The following is an 18,913-nucleotide window of genomic DNA, read 5'->3' on the forward strand; positions in this document are numbered from 1 at the left end:
CTTTCTTTCTTTCTTTCTTTCTTTCTTTCTTTCTTTCTTTCTTTCTTTCTTTCTTTCTTTCTTATTATTTTTTAACTTTTCTAATTCCCCTGTCAAAATGTGAATATTTCTGAAATGGTTAACTTGTTAAGTCTTATGAACTAACACCTTAATGAGGATTTTTAAAATTAAATCTTCTTCAACTGAAACACGGAACAGACAACAAAACCCTGTGGGAAGGCGACATGAACTAGTCAGGAGTGGGGAACCTGTGGCCTCGAGGCCACATGTGGCCCTCTAGGTCCTCAAGTGTGGCCCTTGGACTGAATCCAAACTCCATAGAACAAACCCACTTAATAAAAAGATTTGTTCTGTGAAACTTGGACTCAGTCAAAAAGCCTTGCCCAAAGGACCTAGAAGATCATATGTGGCTTCAAGGCTGTAAGTTCTCCACCCCTGAGGCCCTTGGAGCAGAGGACAAACAAGATGCTAATAAAGGGGAGGACAATGACAGATGAGGCTGGTTGTATCAAAGGCTGCCTTGTTCATTTCAGCCCACTTTCCATTCAGCCACTAAAGTGATTTTCCTAAAGTCTGGTCTGGTCATATCATCCCTAATTTCCCCTTCCCATCCCCCACCCCCACATACTCAGTAAATTCCATTTGCTTCCTATTTCTTCCAGGAACAAATACAAAATTCTCTGTTTGACATTCAGAGCCCTTCATAACCTAACCCTTCCTACCTTTCCAGTATTCTTACACCTTACTCCCTGAGGTGTACTTTTCTATCCAGTGACATTCGCCTCCTGCCTGTTCCACGAACAAGACACTCCATCTCTTGGTTCTGGGCATTTTCTCTGATAGCTCTCCCATGCTTGGAATGCTCTCTTTCCTCCATTCTGAGTACTGACCTCCTTAGCTTCCTTTAAGTCTCAACTAAATTCTCACCTTCTCCAAGAAGTCTTCCTGTGGATAGAGCACCGGCCTTGGAGTCAGGAGGACCTGAGTTCAAATCCGGCCTCAGACTAAACACTTGACACTTACTAGCTGTGTGACCCTGGGCAAGTCACTTAACCCCAATTGCCTAAAAATTTTAAAAAAATTTAAAAACTTGAAAAAAGAAATCTTCCCCAACCCCCTCTGAATCCTAGGACCTTCCCTCAGTTAATTATTTCCTATTCATCCTGTATATAGCTTGTTTTGTATATATCTGTTTGCATGTTGTCTCCTCCATTAGATTGTAAGCTGCTTGAGGGCAGGGACTGTCTTTTGTCTCTTTTTGTATCACCGTGCTTAGCACAATGACTGGCACATTGTCAGCATTTAATAAATTTTTGATGGATTGACTGATTGAAGTCTGCCTTATACCTACCCACTCTTTGTATCTATATGTGGAGGCACAAAGTCTGTTATCGCTGAAGTCATAGAGTCAAGTTGCCTGGGAGATTCAGGTAATACAGGGAAAAAATATTTATCTTTATCCTGGAGAGGTTTTCCCCCTACTTGTGCTTCTGTGGGGCCATATATACCAAGGGTCAAGACACACTTTCCCAAACTTTCCAGCATTTTGCAATCCCCATTAGAAGACAACATTGTTGCACAACACAGCCTGTATGTGACAGACCAAAGACTTGGCCTACTGTCAAATGTGCCTAGAGTCTCCTAGCCCTCACTGAAAGTTCCACATAACCTAGGAGTTAATTGAATTTTAATGAGAAGAAGCCATCCTTCTATGAGAAATATGTAGTGGCCAAAGAAATACTCAGAGATTTTGCCAACCTTTCCCTTGTAGAATCTTCCCTTAAAGATCTAGTTTTGAAGTACAGATATGGGAAGAAGCTCAGAGGTCATTTAATCCAGTGCCCCTCTAAAATCACAAAGTCATAGATTTAAAGCTGAAAGGACCCTCAGAGGCTATCAAATCCAATCTTCTCACTTTATACATAAGAAAACTAAGGCCTAGAAAGGTTAAATGACCTGGCCAAAGTCAAAGTCAAGCTAGCGTATGAGGCAGCATTTGAACCCAGGTCTTCACGATTTCAAATCTATTGCACTATCCACTGTGCAACACTGTATCCCTGACTAGTCAACATCTAATCTAATGGAAGAGAAGTTTGAACCCACTGGTGGCTAGACAGTTGATTCCTTTAAACATAAAAAACAAAATCCAATCTTTTTTTGAGGAAGCCCAGGACTGGGGAAAGATCTAGGAAACCAATTCACTCATCTTCAGCATTTTTTTTTCTGAGAAGATCATACAAGGCAGTTAACGGCTTCATCACATTCCACCTCTCTTCATTAAGAAGAAGGTTCCAATTTTCCAATTCTGAATTCTAACAGCCAGGAAACTTCATCGCTAGAGAAAACACTTCAAATATGCCATTAAGAACTTGTGGTTTACAAAAATTGCTCTTTCCAGGTTCAACTGTAGCAATGAACTGCTACTCTGTTCTTAGTCACCCTGGAGTCTGCACCTAGAAATAACAGTTTACTGTGAATACCTCACGTTAAACAGACTCCTGGCCTTTTTCTCCCCAACACCAGAAATAAAAAAAGCTGCTTTTTAAAATTTCTCCTAATTTTAAAATGACATTCACAAGAAACTTTGCCTTGGTGGGAAATGAGAGAAGGAAGATGACTGACAAGATGAATGGATCATTGCTTTTTAAAGCCTTCATTGAATTCAACTTAGTGGTGTAGTCATCCTAATTTGTCAGTTGTACATGCTCAAAAATGGTTTTTCCATAACCATTAGGAAATCAGAAAAGTAATCTAGCTTTTCAAGTTTGATTTCATAATAATAAATTACCTGACTTTCCCAAGTATTTCTCCTACCTTAAGATATGACTTTTTGCTGTAATCACCAACATAGGTACTATGAATAAGCAGGGTCATGCCAAAGCTCCTTCACATTTATCTAGTCCAAATCCCAGGTAGTTTTGCATTCCAAGACTTAGGCTGGGATTCTGTAACCTACCCAACCTGCATTTGACAAGAGCATGCCCACACTGGCTAACAACTGTCACTATGGTAGTGGGGCCAATATTTTCAGAAGCATGTGCAATGGGTGTGCCCCAGCAACATGCACAACTGTGTTGCGCCTGCAGGATCTGAGAACACCTGCCCCACCCCCCATGGCAGAATGTTTTCTGAGAATACCTCCCCTAGCAGATGAGGTACGACAAGCAGGGGCCAAAACCATAGACATTCCTCTGATTCAACCAGCTCACCCACCATCCCCCATGGTACGCTGCTTCCCAAACCACCTCCACCTAATGCTTCACACACAAATATTTCCACTTGAAGAGATTTGTCTTGCTGGCCACAGTTGTTTCAAATACGTTGCAAATCTGCCCACATTTGAGTTGTAAGGGCAGAAACAACTGAAACCTGCCTGGAAGACTGCTAGGTTAGCTATTTTAAGGACACGGAAAACAAAAAGAAATTGCTTTAGCTGAGAATGAGAATACCTGAAATTGAGTTCTACTTGCATACATAATGTCCTCTGGCTGATTCAGCTACATTCTCCACAAGGGGATGGATATTGTTACCAATTAAATAGAAACAGAATGCGCACACGTATTATTCCTCCTGCACAGTGGGCCGCTAAGTGTAGCCTTTGCAGATCAGATCACCAGTACCCATTCACAAAGAAACAACAAAACCGCAGCAAACCCAGTTCCAGCCGAATGGGATATGACTCACTGCTGAGGATGCTTGGATTGCTGGTAACCCCATCTCAGACACTCGATCATCCAGGAGCAGTGGTTAAATGATTAGCAGTCTGCCTGGCCTGGCAGCTGTTCCATCCAGTGCTTATTAAGAGAGGGTTTCCAGTGTGATCTCAGTCTGGCAATCCAGGATGTCAAAAGAAAAACTAGTCTGCATCCTTTGTGTCAAAGATACAACTGGAGCACGCCTGCTTATTGGATCCATCTCCCTTTCATCCTTGATATACAGGATGGGATAGGGATAAAGTCTGTAACCCAACAGTGCTTTTTTTTTTTTTTACTATAATAACAATCCCTGCTGATAACTGGTGATCTTTCAGATTTCTACACAGTGGAGCTCTTTTGATCCTAGAATGCACCCAACTTCTTCAAAAAATAAGCAAATCCACTGTTGACTCTATTGGGATTCCAGACTATCTTGCCAAAGTGATACCCTTCTGATAGGAAACTACAGACCCACAATGATAATGAAAAGGTAGTACATTTTACAGCATTAATGCTTTAGATTGATGCTCTGTGCAGAGACATCATGGCATAGTGGAAAAGGGGTCCAGCATTGAAGCCAAGAGACCTGGATGCAAATGCTATCTCTAGGTAACATATATTAACTGTGTGTCCATGGACAAGTCACCAAGCAACTTTCTAAAACTCTAATTAACACAAAAGTTGCCAAATAGTATCAATGAAGGGAGTCTTCACACTAGGAGACCCTCTTCCCCATTGAAATCATAAGTCCAGACCTCCTCCCAACATACAAACACATATAAAACACACACATACACTTGCACATATGCACACGTGTGCACACACACACAAGTTCTGCAAAGTACAAACTGGCCAGTGGTTCACAACCTGAGGGCCAAGTGGCCATAGAATTCTTAAGAGAGTTCTGTGGAACTACAGGCATACCAAGCATTGTCATTTTTTAAAAATTGTTTTCCTATAAACTAGATGAATGATATTTCTTGAGCACATATGTACTGCAGTTTTCATATATGTGTCAATATTGTTCTGATTAATAAAATACAAAGTCATTTTAAAATGTTAATGAATTCATAATAGCATTATGTCACTGTTTACCTTCTCAGTCAATGGATACTAATAATATAACTAACATTTCATGTGGAAGTCCATGCAACAAAGAGATCTTTACACTAGGAATGGATGAGGAATATTGTTCAAGGTGACTCTTAGCAAAACTGAAAGGCTGCTAATAGTCACACTGAGCATAAAGGATCTACTTAACATCTCTAATTGATATGGAATCTGGATGTTCTCTTCTTATGGTATTAACACCATGCCTGATGTTAAAATAACCTAACCCACTACATCTTATTTATTGCCCATGAAAAACTAAACTACAACAATTTGAGTAACTATGCAGATATATAATACAAAACCATAATCCAATCTCCTGAGATAGGGCATTCTTCAAAGGCACAAACCTCAAGACAGGTCTCCACAAGCCAATACTGACTGGACCAGAAGAGGCCACTGGTGTGACTGACTTAATTCTTCTTTAGCTTTGCCTCTTACCTCAAACACTTCCTCATCCAGGATCCTGGTGCCAAATACAATGATCCCATTGACATCAATGATGGGGTGGTCACTCCGGTCCAAGAACTTGGTTGTCTTCTTTTTACAGTCCAATACCAAAGTCACATTTTTCTTTTGAACACTAATAGCTATTCTGTGCCACCTGCAAAAAAATAATATCCATGGATTTATTAAACTTAAGTTGGCATTCCCCATATATTATGAAAGGAGGGGGAATACTGATCAATGCCTAAAGGACCCCTGAATAAAGAACTATACTAAGTATTAATATAGGTGTTTTGTAATGGGCACATATATCTCTAACCGTCATAAGTGTCTACATAAGATTTTCTGAGGGCAGCTAGGTGGCGCAGTGGATAGAACACTGGCCCTGAAGTCAGGAGGACCTGAGTTCAAATCCGGCCTCAGACCAAACACTTGACACTTACTAGTTGTGTGACCCTGGGCAAGTCACTTAACCCCAATTGCCTCACCAAAAAAAAAAAAAAAAGCAAAAAGAAACCAAAAACTTTCTGCCTTGTACCCAAATTCTGGCCACTCTCTTCCCTAGGTACAGCTTGGAGCATGGTACAGTTGATAAGGGATCAGATGACCTCAGTTTAAATCTCTGCTATTTTACTACCTATGGAATCCTGGGAAGGTCATTTAATTTCTTTTGAGGTTGAATAAGACGACCTTTAAGATTTCTTCAAGCTCAAAATCTATAATCCTATAATCCTACAATCTAACTGAAGTTACTTTCCCACAAATACTTGCAATGTTAATAAAGGGGACCAAGTGACATTGTGAATAGCTCAGAGTACCCCATCCCCATTTCTAGAAAAACAAATCAAGTCACAAGCCCTTTTGGTGGGAGGTTAATTAGTTTCATCTTCCTAGTAGCAAGATGACCCATTTCATTTTTATCATTATTACTCCGAACACTAGACTGAATGGTTCAGGTAAGAAATGGGCACCATGTGTATAGAAGAGATTCCTGGTAAGGTATGGGTTGGGCCAGATGGTATCCTAGTTTTATCTCTTTATGGAACCTAAAAGAATACTATGACTGATTTGATCTATATAACTTATGAAAACTGAACTGCCACATCCCAGGGATATGTATTCAGAGAATCATAAAATGTTAGAATTCTGGAAGAGAACTAAAAGATATCAAATCCCACATCTCATTTTGTACATGGCCATCTAATAATGGAACTAGGACTTTAATTCAGGTCTCCTGCCTCCTAGCCCAATGCTATTTCCACTGAACTACTCTGTCACATCTATAGAAAATTCAATATTATCAAATATGCTAAGTTTAAGAGCATAGATCATTTTGTTGTGATAGCATGGCAAGGTGGAATTACTGTTGGACTTAGAATTTGGAAACTTGAGCTCAGATCTAGGCTCTGACATGTAATAGTTCTGTGATTTCAGGCAAGTCATTTAACCACTATGGATCTCAGCTATAAAAATGGTTGCAATAATAATTGTACCACCCACCTACTTCACATTATTGTTCTGAGGAAAGTGCTTTGTAAATATAAATTGCTATATAAATGTGAGCTATTATCACATATGTGTTTTAAATATGCCCTGACAGCTACTGAGTAGAATCAGCTGATCCAGTGATTATAGCTTTAAAAAAAAGCAACCAGAAGATTATCCTAAATTCTACTTACTTGCCATCTGATAAATTAATGCCCCTGAAGAGTGGATAGTCCTCTGGTCCAGGTTTCCCCATGTGGTCCTCATAGAGGAAGACGGGAGACCTGCCCATCTCCAGGCCAATCTGTTGGATCCCCTGCTCATTATAAATGGAGACCAGGAAGGCCTGGTTGCCTTTTTTGGCTTTTACAGTGGTTAGAATGGAGAAGTCCTCAGGAAATGATGAAGCTGGAACAAAGAGCGAACAAGCAAGATCGCAACGTCACAACAGTCACTTCATTCAACGAAACAAGAAAGATAGCCCATGCCCTTGGTTTCTAGGAAGCCCATGCCTTTTGATGCACTATAACATAGCCCAAACCATGGAAGATAACCTCTCTTGTACACTTCTTGTGCATAGAACTAACCTAAAGATAAGCCAGAATACTGTTATTGTAACAGCATCTTCAAGATAGGGTCTGGTTCACAGCAGCTGCAAAGGTGGCCTATCGTGAATTCATCAGCCCTGAGTCAATTAACCTACGGTCTTTGCCATATGGTCAAAGCCAAAAAATTCAATATGATGCTAATTCAACTCTGATTTGCAATAACATTATTTGGTTTCTTTGTATTTAGCTTACTCCCTTCTTCCCCCCCTGCCCCCACTGGATTATACTATAAACTTCTTCAGGGCAAGAACTGTGTCTTGCAACTCCCTCAGTACCCAACACAAAGCACTATACACAACATGTGCTTAACAGCTAGATGTTTGTTGAATTGAATTATATATCGCCCAGGTCTTCCAAAAAAAAAGTCCTTCCACATAATCTTACTGTATCAAGGATAAGATTCTGGGTTCTTGAAGGCTATCTCACCAATGGCCAAGCTTTAGCAGGTCCAAATTAAAAAGGCTTCAGAGTACGGACCCAGTAATGAACTATGTGTCTCTCATCTGAGGACAAGCTCTCGTATCTTCAGAGAGGCACATCTCTCAAAGGGTTGCTACCAGTCACAGCAATTTATAAAGATTCAATCCATCACTGATCAATCATAAAAGCTTCTATTAAGCACTCATTATGTACCAGGCTCTGTGTTAAGTGCTAAGGATACAAGGAAAGCAAAAATAGTCCTTGCCCCCAAAGAACTCACATTCTAATGAAGGAGATAGCATGTAAAGAGTTAGTTACAGAAAGAATCAATGAAAGGTAATCAATCTCAGAAGGGAAGATACCAGTAGCAGAGATGATCAGGAAAGGGTTTCTGCAGAAAGTGGGATTTAAGCTGAGAGAGCCACAGAAACGAATAGATAGGAGTGAAGAAGGAAAGCATTCAAGTATGGGGGACAGCCTGTACAAAGGCATACTGAGAGAAGAATCATCTGTTTAGGGGGTGGGAGATTGTAATCTACATTGATGGAGGGAGGGCTCATGCGAGTGAGATCAAAGATTCTGGAAGCACTGAAATATTACCCCAGGACATCTTAAGTTTACCCTGACATCCTTCTCAGACGATGCTATGTATGCTTCTAGAATTCTCAACATCCTTTATACCATCAGTTAATTCAATTGGAAACCTTAGGGTTCCTGGTGTTAATGTTGAAGGTGATTGCCATCATTTGCCACATAAATTGTCCTTCTTAAAAGGCTTTAGGTTCAAAGGGAAGCCAGGGAAGAGTTATCAAAACCTAGGGGTACTCAACCAGAAATATTAACCTTGTCCTCTCTGCTTATCAGTTGGTCAGGGGTACTCAGGGCTCTATAACAAGGTGTTAATTAAGGAACCTATTACTGAAAGAAAGGAACAGGTGCATTTGGCTTGAGTATTTTAGTATTCCACAATACTACAGATATTCTTAATTACTGTGGTTCAGTTTTCCAACCACAGGAAAACTTCACCTTGAGGAACCTAATGGACCCCAAAACTTCATCATACTCTGCAGAGTAGGAAAGTTAGGAGCAACCGGGTAATGCACATCACTGCAGCTGATGTGTTAGTGCCCTCTGCTGATTAAGTATCATAGCAGTTTTGACAGGGTACCTTATCTAGTTTTGCACATTGGGCAAGGGTGCATAGCTGGGAAGGGGGAAGGGGAATTCAAGAGAATTTGAAAATCTGTTAAGATTTAAAAGGAAAGAGGAATAGATTACAAGTTCCATGGAAAGCACCAATTAGGTCATTATTGTACTTAATGCAGGGTGATTGACTTCTTAGGATTCCAAGGAAGGAAAAGGAAAAATCACATAAAATTTCACACCTAAGTGACCATAGTCAGTCTCCCAAAAACATGACTGTAAACACAAACATAATTTCTTCAGATCAGTACCTAAAGTCAAGGTTTAAAAAGAAATCAACTCTGTAGTCTTATCCAACAGAGACCAAATTTTCCTGTTGTTGACTCACTCAGCCCTTCCATACGATGGTGCCATAAACCATCAGCTGGGTGACCTCATGGAGAAGTTGTCCATGGTTTGTTGGCCAGGTTCCCATGCTAATGAGGTAAAGAGTTAACTTTGCAGTGTAGCATGACATAGACTAATCCCTGACCTCTAGTAACCCTGCCTTAATCAACATGGCAAATATATGAGAAGCTCACATAGTAAGGGAAGTTATGAAGGAAAACCTGATTTTATTGAAGATTCAACTTAGGATGCCATCATTCCTCCTAATAATGGTGGTGAACTGCCACTCAGGAACACATTTATCATGCCAGCAGTCCCAAGCATGCTGCTATTGGGAAGAGAAATAGCTGGAGGACTAGGACCTTACAGTTTTGATGGGTACCACATGTGGTGGGGGAATCTATCTTCTGCCACCTGTCTAGACACAGTAAACTAGTCACTTTTTCAAAGCCCTCTCTGAGTGGTTATTCTGAATCTCGGCTTTACACGGCATCATTTAGTCTCTACAAGTTACTTTGACTTTGGGAAGAAATGAGTTAAACAATAAATGGATACAGTTTGACAGACCACAAACATTTCTGAAGTAAATGCCCATGTTTCACAAAGGCCCAGCCAATTATGCTCTACAGTCATTGCTTTTCCCATTTCCTTGTTTTACTGGGTTCATCTGCCTCTCACTTTATATTCCACTCCTACATCCTGTTAATTCCAGACACGTTTCTGTTTGGGATAAGGAAAGGCGCTGGAAAATTATGGAGCCCACATTCTCAAGTATGATATACAGCTCAGTTCCACTAGCCTAGATATGTTGCCAGTTCATTAAAATGCTGTTTCTTTCACTCTCTCTTTTTTAAATCTCCATGGTAACGAATTTGCTCATTTCAAATAAACTGAAAGGATAAATTATGTTTAACATTAATCTGTCTCTTGCCAAAATAACAATGGATTTAGTGTCACTGTTAAAAATGGTCCATTCTATGCACTGACATGTGCATGGGATTTTAACTGGTACGTTTTATAATCTATGGCATCTATACAGCTGGGAAATATGATTGTACTTTGAAAAATATATGCTTCCTACTTTATTTTGCTGGGGAAATGTAACACTTTGGGATAACTCTCATCTGGGGATTCAGTTAAATCACTCAGGAAGCCCTCTGTAGTATCTCAGTTTCATCAAATGATAGGACTGCAACACCTGCTTAGCATTCCAGGCACACAGTAGGTGGCCAATAAGTACATGCTGAATGAAATAATTCTACATTAGTGAGAAAAGTTATTGGATGCATTGATTCATCATGTAGCTTGAGGGAACAAGGGAACAGTCTAAGCTTGAAGCACCTGGACCCAGCCAGAGCCACCAGTTCACACACTGCCTTCATCCTTTCCAAAAATCCATGACAGGTTTTGGGGGTGAGGGAAGTGTGAGGTCTCTTTGGAAGGCATTGAGGGTCTCAGTGGAGGAGAAAGATGCCATCTGGCAGAGTTCTTAAAAGCTGGGAATTTGACCTGAGGCCAAGTTTCCACAAGCCTTGCCAGGGATGCTGAAGGCTTAACTAATCCCCTAGACAGTATTAGTCACTGTCTCAAAGTGAATTGTAAAAAAAAGTGGTGTTGAAACATCTCCTAGAGGCTAGGAATGCTGCAGAAGCAACTTTCCTCATTTGAGGGCTGTTTAGGGGAGAGAAGAGCCTTCTGATGTCTCTGCCAAGGAATGGGTTGGACCTTGAAGCAGATTTAATCAAGGATGACCAAGGGTAGGCGGTGTTAGTCCTTATCTGAACACAGACAAGGTAGAAAGTGAAGAGTCTAGGCAGAGTTAGCCTTGAATATGTTGCAGGGGTGGGGTGGAATAGGCAGCCATCATTTGAAAGGTACCAAGAAATATTCCCCTTATTCCCAAATATTTTCTCCTTCCATCTACGTAGTGTCTGAAATTCCATCATTATCAATTCATTCTTACAGGTTGACACATCCCTTTTAAGCAGCCTCTTTTAAAATGCAAATGGAAGGGGTAACAAATTCAGACCAAATTAGTTTACCAGCTGGATTTCCTTCATGATGATGAATGATTCAGTAAAAACAGGACACAAAGGAGATGGAATGCTAATGGTGGGGAGCAAGAGAGTAGGATTCTGGAGCATAGGATGCCACTATCCAGACAAGGCAAACAATACAGGGTAGGAGTGAGAGGGGTGTACCTGAATCCCAGGTGAGCTAGAGAAAAGGGGCATCTAGAAAGGCATTTTAAGAATAGTGATGGCTAGCATTTAAGGTTTGCAAAATGCTTTACAACTTTTATCTCATTTAACCCTCACCACATCCCAGGGGGGTAGGTGCTATTATTATTCCTATTTTACAGAAGGAGCCATGGCTGACAAAGTTTAATAGATTTGCCTTAGGTCACACAGCTAGTAAGTGTCTGAAGCCATATCTGAAGTCAAGTCTTTCTGACTCCAGGGCTAGAACTCAATCCCCTATACCATTCAGCTGCTTTTAAAAGGATATCTTCTTCCTAATGAAAGTGCTCTTGCCTTCTACTGGGAATTCTGAATGCAAATTCTTGCCATATTTTTTTAATCCAAGGAAAATTTCATCAGGGTAATGACTGGCAAATTAATTTACCCAGAATAAGCAGCATGAAATGTGACCTTGATTTTGTTGGAGTGGGGCAATGGCTTCCATCAGGTCTTCAGGAGGCACTGCTTGGGAGATTGTGGATTGGAGCAAGATGGGGCCAGGCAGGGAGGAATTCGCTGAAGGTGCAGCAGGAGATGAGACATTTGGTGGTTTCCTATTTTAACTATCTTGCCAACTAGATCCTAAGCCTAGTTCTTTTCTCTGCTGCTGAAGGACTATCAGAGTCATTGATACTAACTGAATGTAAGTTCCTGGATAGCAAGGACTGTTTAATTTTTGTCTCCATATCTCCGGTGCCTCACAGAGAACCTGATGTAATAGGCATTTAAGAAATGCTCACTGATTTATTGCCCTCTATATTTCAGCATCCTTGGAAAACTCTGATTTCCCTGTCAGGGGACAACTCTAAATTTCACTGAGTTTTCAAAAAGCTGTAGATCAATCATTTATTCTTCCCCGCCCCCCAGCTAGTAGGAGTCTTTCTCATTGGGAGATAGGAATGTGATGCTTTGCAGATTGCCAAACCCCATGAGTCTTCAAAAAGTCAGAGAAAGGGAAGGGAGTAGTATGGTTTGATCATTTACTTCATTCATTGTTGATGTTGGTTGTCTTTAAATAATTTAGACATTCCTCCAGCAAAATTGCTCACACAATGAACTAGTCCTATCTTATACCATTTTAAAGACCTTTTCTGGTCATATATATCCTTAATAATGAGATGAGTCAGCTGTGTACTAAGAACACACAGAGTAAAATGTTGGTGTCCCTTAGATTTTAAAGAAACCAGAGAAAAGCCAAGGGCATATTGAGTAGATGTTCATTGGAGGAATTGTTGAAAACCATGGATAAGAATCACAAGGAGGGAATTGCAATCGGCAGAAGCAGAGGGAATGTCCCCACTAAGGAAATCACAGATACACTAAAGTATCTAAGTAGAATAGGTTCTCAAAGCAAGTATGACCTTCAGCTGAAACAAGGCCAGATTTTGAATTATGGGGGTTTAATTATCACATGATTAGAAAACATAATGGAAGAACCAAGTTGTAAGAAGTTGAACTTGATTCTGGGTAATGACACTGCTAGATGCAGGAGAAAAACTGGACTGATCATTCATTCCCCTGAGGACAGTAGTCCGCAGGGGAAAGATTCCATTGAACAAGCCAAAACTATCCAGGGGCAGTATGAAATGAAGACTTGGCCCCTGCATTAGTGTGTCTATGACTACAGACAAAGAAATAGCTGGGAGTCTGCTTACACAATCAGTGAGTTGGGAATGGAATCAGAATTGGTCCTAACCTGGTTTAGGGGGTAGGGTAGCTGTTACTGAGTAATGGATCACAAATCAGTTTCTTAAGCTGAATGATACAATGCAAATTGTAAATTGGTCAAGGTTCAGTGACAGTCCTATAATTAATTGGCCCCGGGATCTCCAAGAGAGAAAGGAAGCCTAGTATGATTTTAATGCTAGGAGATGAACCACCTTAGCACAAGTGGTTCTCTCTCTCTGTCTGTCTCTCTGTCTCTCTGTCTCTGTCTCTCTCTCTGTCTGTCTCTGTCTCTTTCTCTCTCTCTCTCTCTCTCTCTCTCTCTCTCTCTCTCTCTCTCTCTCTCTCTCTTTCCCCTCAGTAAGATACAGATCATTTTACATGAAGAAACCTTGTTCTATTCTCACTCTGCAATTTCACTGACCTTCCTTTTGCTAACCTGATATTTCCATGACTTTCTTTGAATCTATTATTTTTTAATCCAGCTACAAATCCATAACCCCTAGAAAAATGGATTGATTTCATCCTATTCATTCTAATAAAACTAGTCAGTTTGGAAACTCAAGTTAAATTATGACCCTTCTTTTCAGGATGGTAAAATCTTATCTACTTCAAGTGCCTCTAAGATAAATTTGAGTCTTGTGGAGAATCAAAGCAAAATATGAGCTATTTACATAACAGTTTATAAAAGGGAAAGAAAGAATACAAGAATTTATGTTTGCTTTTTAATTGTTTCTCTCCATATTTGGAATGACAAAATAATACCATATTTCATTATAATAATTCTCCATAAAAATACCTTCCCTGAGATCCTATAGGGAAAATAATAAATACTATATGTTAGTCAAGCTGTTTCCAAGAAACCAAGAATGATTTATAATTAGTAATTCATCATGTATATATATTATATATATATATACATATATAACCATTCTATTCTACTAATAAAGTAGGTCCCCTAAGGACTCCTCCTGGATAATACTTTGATGATCTATTTTGTATCACAGGATGTTCTTCTTAAAATGAATAGATGAGCATTTTTCATAGTCCATAATTTAGGCTTTTCACCAAATCCCATGGAACTCATCTGGATTCTTGACGCTTTGCTCCTTTTAATGGTGAGCAACATTACAAAAAGAAGGCAACACGACACAGATTTCAAACCGTTTGGATGGTCTGTGACAGTGTAGGTCACAATGGAAGACCAAGACTTCTGAGTAACTTTGCAGGTAGTGAGGTGACAGTATTCTTGTTTTTCATAAGTTGTTGACTTTATTGCTATTAGAAAATGGTGTTTCTAACAACTGGATGATCCATCTTCTGTAGGACATTAACTGAAAAATATATGTGGCCAAAATCTTCATCCACCAATTCTTTCAAAATATTTAAATATTGGTTATTGTATATCTCTCCACATAAAATGGGATAAGAATCCCTTGATGTGAAATGGGGTGCCTGTTATTCATTCTAGGTGTATCTTAGTTTATTTAAGAATCTTTAAAATGATTTCTCAAAGATGGCAGAGTACACTCTGTTAATTAATGGCTTTTAATTCATCCAGTCTAGCATTTTGCGTGATGAACTCATCATGTAAGTTAAATAAATAAGGTGACACTATACAGCCTTGTTTTACTCCTTTTCCAATCTTAAACCAATCAGTTGTTTCATGTTCAGTTCCAACTGTGGTTTCTTGGTCCTGATACAGGTTCCTCAGGAGACAAGTTAGATGATCTAATACTCCCATCTCTTTAAAGTCTTGCCAATTTTATTGTGATTGACACAGTCAAAGGCTTTAGTGTAGTCAATCAAGCAGAAGGAGATATTTTTCTGGAACTCCCTTGCTTTCTCCAAAATCCAGCAAATGTTAGTAATTTGATCTCTAGTTCTTTTGTCTCTTCAAAAACCAATCTGTTCTTCTGATAATTCTTGGTTCACATATTGCTGAAGCCTAACTTGAAGAATCTTAATCATAACAGTGCTGGTGTGTGAAATGTGCACAACTGTTTTATAATTTGAACATTCCTTGGTCTTGCCTTTTTTAAGATTGGGATATAAACTGATCTTTTCCAATCCAGTAGCCACTATTGAATTTTCCAAATTTGCTGGCATATTGAAGTATGGCACTTTAACAGCATTAGCTTTCAGGATTTTAAATAGCTCAGCTAGAATCCTGTTAACTTCACTAGCCTTATTGTTAGCAATGCTTCCTAAGGTCCACTTGACTCATTCTGCAGGATGTCTGGCTTTAGATCAGTAAACACATCATTGTGGCTATTGGTGATATTAAGATCTTTCTTGCAATTTGTGATGAAAAATGCTATCCACATCCAGAGAAAGAACTATGGAATCAAAGCAAATCAAAGCATATATTTTCCTTTTTAATTTTTTTTGCTTTTTTTTGTTTTTTTTTGTGGCTTTTATCTTTTGTTCTGTTTCTTCTTTCACAACATGACTACTGTGGAAATATGTTTACATGATTGTACATATATAACCTATATCAGATTGCTTGCCATCTTGGGGAGGGGGAGGGAAGAGAGGGAGGGATAAAAAATTTGAAACTCAAAATCTTATTAAAAATAATGCTGAAAACTATCTTTACATGTAATTGAAAAAAATAAAACACTATTTACCAAAAGTTTTAAGATTTAAAAGTATCTTTCTTGTGTAGTTCTTTTTTGTGTATTTTTTCCATTTCTTCTTAATCTTTTCTGCTTCTGTTAACTCCCTACCATTTTTGTTTTTTTCTGCCCATTTTTGCATGAAACATTCCCTTGATATCTCTAATTTTCTTGAAGAGATCTCTTGCCTTTCCTATTCTGTTGTTTTCTTCTATTTCTTTGTATTGCTCATTTTTTTAGGTGATTAGGGTTAAATGATTTGCTCAGGGTCACACAGCTAGTAAGTGTCAAGTGTTTGGTCTATGGCCAGATTTGAACTCAGGTCCTCCTGACTTCAGGGCTGGTGTGCTATCCACTGTGCTACCTAGCTGCCCTGCTGCACTGCTAATTTAAGAAAACATTTTATCTCCTTTTTTTCTCTCCTCCAGAGAGTTCTATACTTAGTTGTATATATCTATCCCTTTATCTTTTACCTTTCACTTTACTTCTTTCCTCAGTTATTTACAAAGCCTCATCAGACGGCCATTTTGCTTTCTTGTTCTTCTTTTCCTTTGGGATGTTTTGTTGTTGTTGCTGCTGCTGTTGCTGTCTCCTGAACAATATTGCAAATTTCAGTCCACAACTCTTCAGGTACTCTATCTACCAGATACAATACATTAAATCTAGTTTTCACTTTCATATTTATAAGGGATGTTATTTAAGCCATACCCATACAGTCTGATGGTTTTCTCTACTTTCTTTAATCTGAGTCTCAATTTTACAATAAGAACCTAATGACCTGAACCACAATCAGCCCCAGGTCTTGTTTTAACTAACTGTGTAGAACTTCTCCACCTTTGGCTCCAAAGTATATAATCAATCTGATTTCTATATTAACCATCTGGTAATTTCCACGTGTAGAGTCACCTTCAGGGCTGTTGAAAAAAAAGTTTGCTATGACCATTGAGTTATATTGACAAAGGGCCATTCCCCAATTGGTAAATGGTCAAAGGATATGAACAGGCAGTTTTCAGAAAAAGAAATCAAAGCTAACTATAGTCAAATGCAAAAAAATGCTCTCAAGCACAATTGATTAGCAAAAGATAAATTAAAACAACTCTGAGGTACCACCTCATACCTATCAGAAATGGCAAATGCTAGAGGACATGAGGGAAAAATAGGTACATTGTCAACTGGTCCAACCGTTCTGGAGAAGCTGATCTAGCTACTAGGTCCATACTCCAACAAGATAAAAAATATAACATCTCTTTTTGTGGTGGTGAAGAATTGAAATTGAGGGGTTACCCATCAATTGTGGAATAACTGAACAAGTTGTGGCATATGGTTTTGATGGAATACTATTGTGCTATATGAAATGAGAAAGGGGGTGGTTTCAGGAAAACATGGGAAGACCTACATAAACTGATTGGAGTGATGTGAGCAGAACCAGGATATCATTGTGGACAGCAACAGCAATATTGTAATGACAATCAACTGTGAAAGACTTAGCTACTCTGATCAATACAATGATCTAAGAAAATTTCAAAGGACTCATGATGAAAAATGCTATCCACCTACAGAGAAAAGACTGACGAACTCAGTGCAAACTGAAGTATAGCTTTCTCACTTTTTACTTCTTTTCTTATTTTTTTGTGTGATATAGCTAATATGGACATATGTTTTGAATGATTTCACATGTATAATTGATATCATATGGTATGCCTCCTCAGTGGGTAGGGGAGGCGCAGGAAGGAAAAAATATAATTTGAAAACAACAATTTTTTTTTGTTTGGGTTTTTTTTTGTGAGGCAATTGGGGTGAAGTGACTTGCCCAAGGTCACATAGCTAGTACGTGTCAAGTGTTTGGTCTGAGGCCACATTTGAACTCAGGTCCTCCTGACTTCAGGGCCAATGCTGTATCTCCTGAGCCACCTAGCTGCCCCCCAAAACAACAATTTTTTAAAAAGAATTAAAAATAAATGTTTAAAAAATAAAATGATCTATCTTTGACTTTCTTTGGTGTATGTTAACCAGATATATACTAAAGTACCCTAGTTTATATCAACAACATGTATAGGGAATTGTGGACTACAAAGGTAAGTTCTTAAAGACATTTTTCATTATTAAATGGTTACTGATAGCCTTGCCTTATCTCAGCAGAGGGAAAAAGGCAGTGGTGAAATGTATGGGCCTTGTCTCATTAAAAACCGACCAAATCTCCTTCTAGAGGAGAATTCTTGAAAGTCAAATTGAGATAATTGGTGGAGTAGAAGAGATCAGAGGAAGCTATCTTAAAGCTAACAAAGTCTTGTCTTGAATAAGCCAGTGGATCAATGAATTAATAAGCAGTTTTATATATAAATAAGATTCATCAGTGAAGGGAATTCCCTAATACAGGAATTCTTTCCACCTAAGAAGAAAGCAATCCATTTGTGACTTAGATAAGGTCTAAGGAGTTGTAGTTAACTAAGGCACATAGAGATTAAGTAACTGAACCTGGATTGTACAGCAGCTATGTGTCAGAGATGGAATTTAAAGGCAGGTCTTCCTAAGTCCAAGTCAAGCACCTTCTCCATTATACTCCATTGCCTCTGAAGAGTTTGTCCAATGGATAAAATTCTCATTTTGGAATCAGAAAGACTTGCGGTAGAATCCCACCTCAGACATTTACTAGCTGCATGATCCTAAGAGAGTCACTTAAACTCTATCAGCTTCATTTTCCTCATCTGTAAAATAGGGTAATCATTAGCACCTACTTCACAGAGGTATTGCTAGAATCAAACAAGATAAGCTGTGCAAAGTGCTTTGCAAACCTTAAAGGGCTGTATAAATGTGTTACGATGAACTGAAAGAACACCCTCAAATAAGACACCCAGTGCCAAAAAAAAGAGGAAAGTGAATAAGTGAATGTGTATTTTCTCTTTTACAAATAGCTCAGTACTGTTTATGTAAGATTAATCTGTTAGGAGACTGTGTGCTGAGGGTCTCAGGCCTCCCTCTCACTTATGGCAGACCCTGCTTGAGTTAGGAAGGTGAACTCCCCGTTGTATGTTCTCCTATTTCCCAAAGGGAAAATGAATCACTGACCTATTCACACTTATCAAGATAAAGCCATC

The 18,913-nt window shown here is 39.0% G+C and overlaps 1 protein-coding gene across 2 annotated transcripts in view; it reads right to left on the reverse strand.

The window, feature by feature from the left end:
• The window catches only part of COL5A1 (collagen type V alpha 1 chain), a 303,659-nt gene that overhangs the window by 204,138 nt on the left and 80,608 nt on the right, over window positions 1–18,913 (reverse strand). For both annotated transcript variants that reach the window (XM_027869258.1, XM_027869257.1), the window contains exons 3-4: window positions 6,932–7,145; window positions 5,247–5,409 (exon numbers count right to left, since the gene is read on the reverse strand). In XM_027869258.1, the coding sequence (XP_027725059.1) occupies window positions 5,247–5,409; window positions 6,932–7,145 (377 nt within the window). The remainder of the gene's footprint in view (window positions 1–5,246; window positions 5,410–6,931; window positions 7,146–18,913) is intronic.

Source organism: Vombatus ursinus, unplaced genomic scaffold, assembly GCF_900497805.2.
Source record: "Vombatus ursinus unplaced genomic scaffold, bare-nosed wombat genome assembly UNPS02014793.1, whole genome shotgun sequence".
Lineage (NCBI taxonomy): Eukaryota > Metazoa > Chordata > Mammalia > Diprotodontia > Vombatidae > Vombatus > Vombatus ursinus.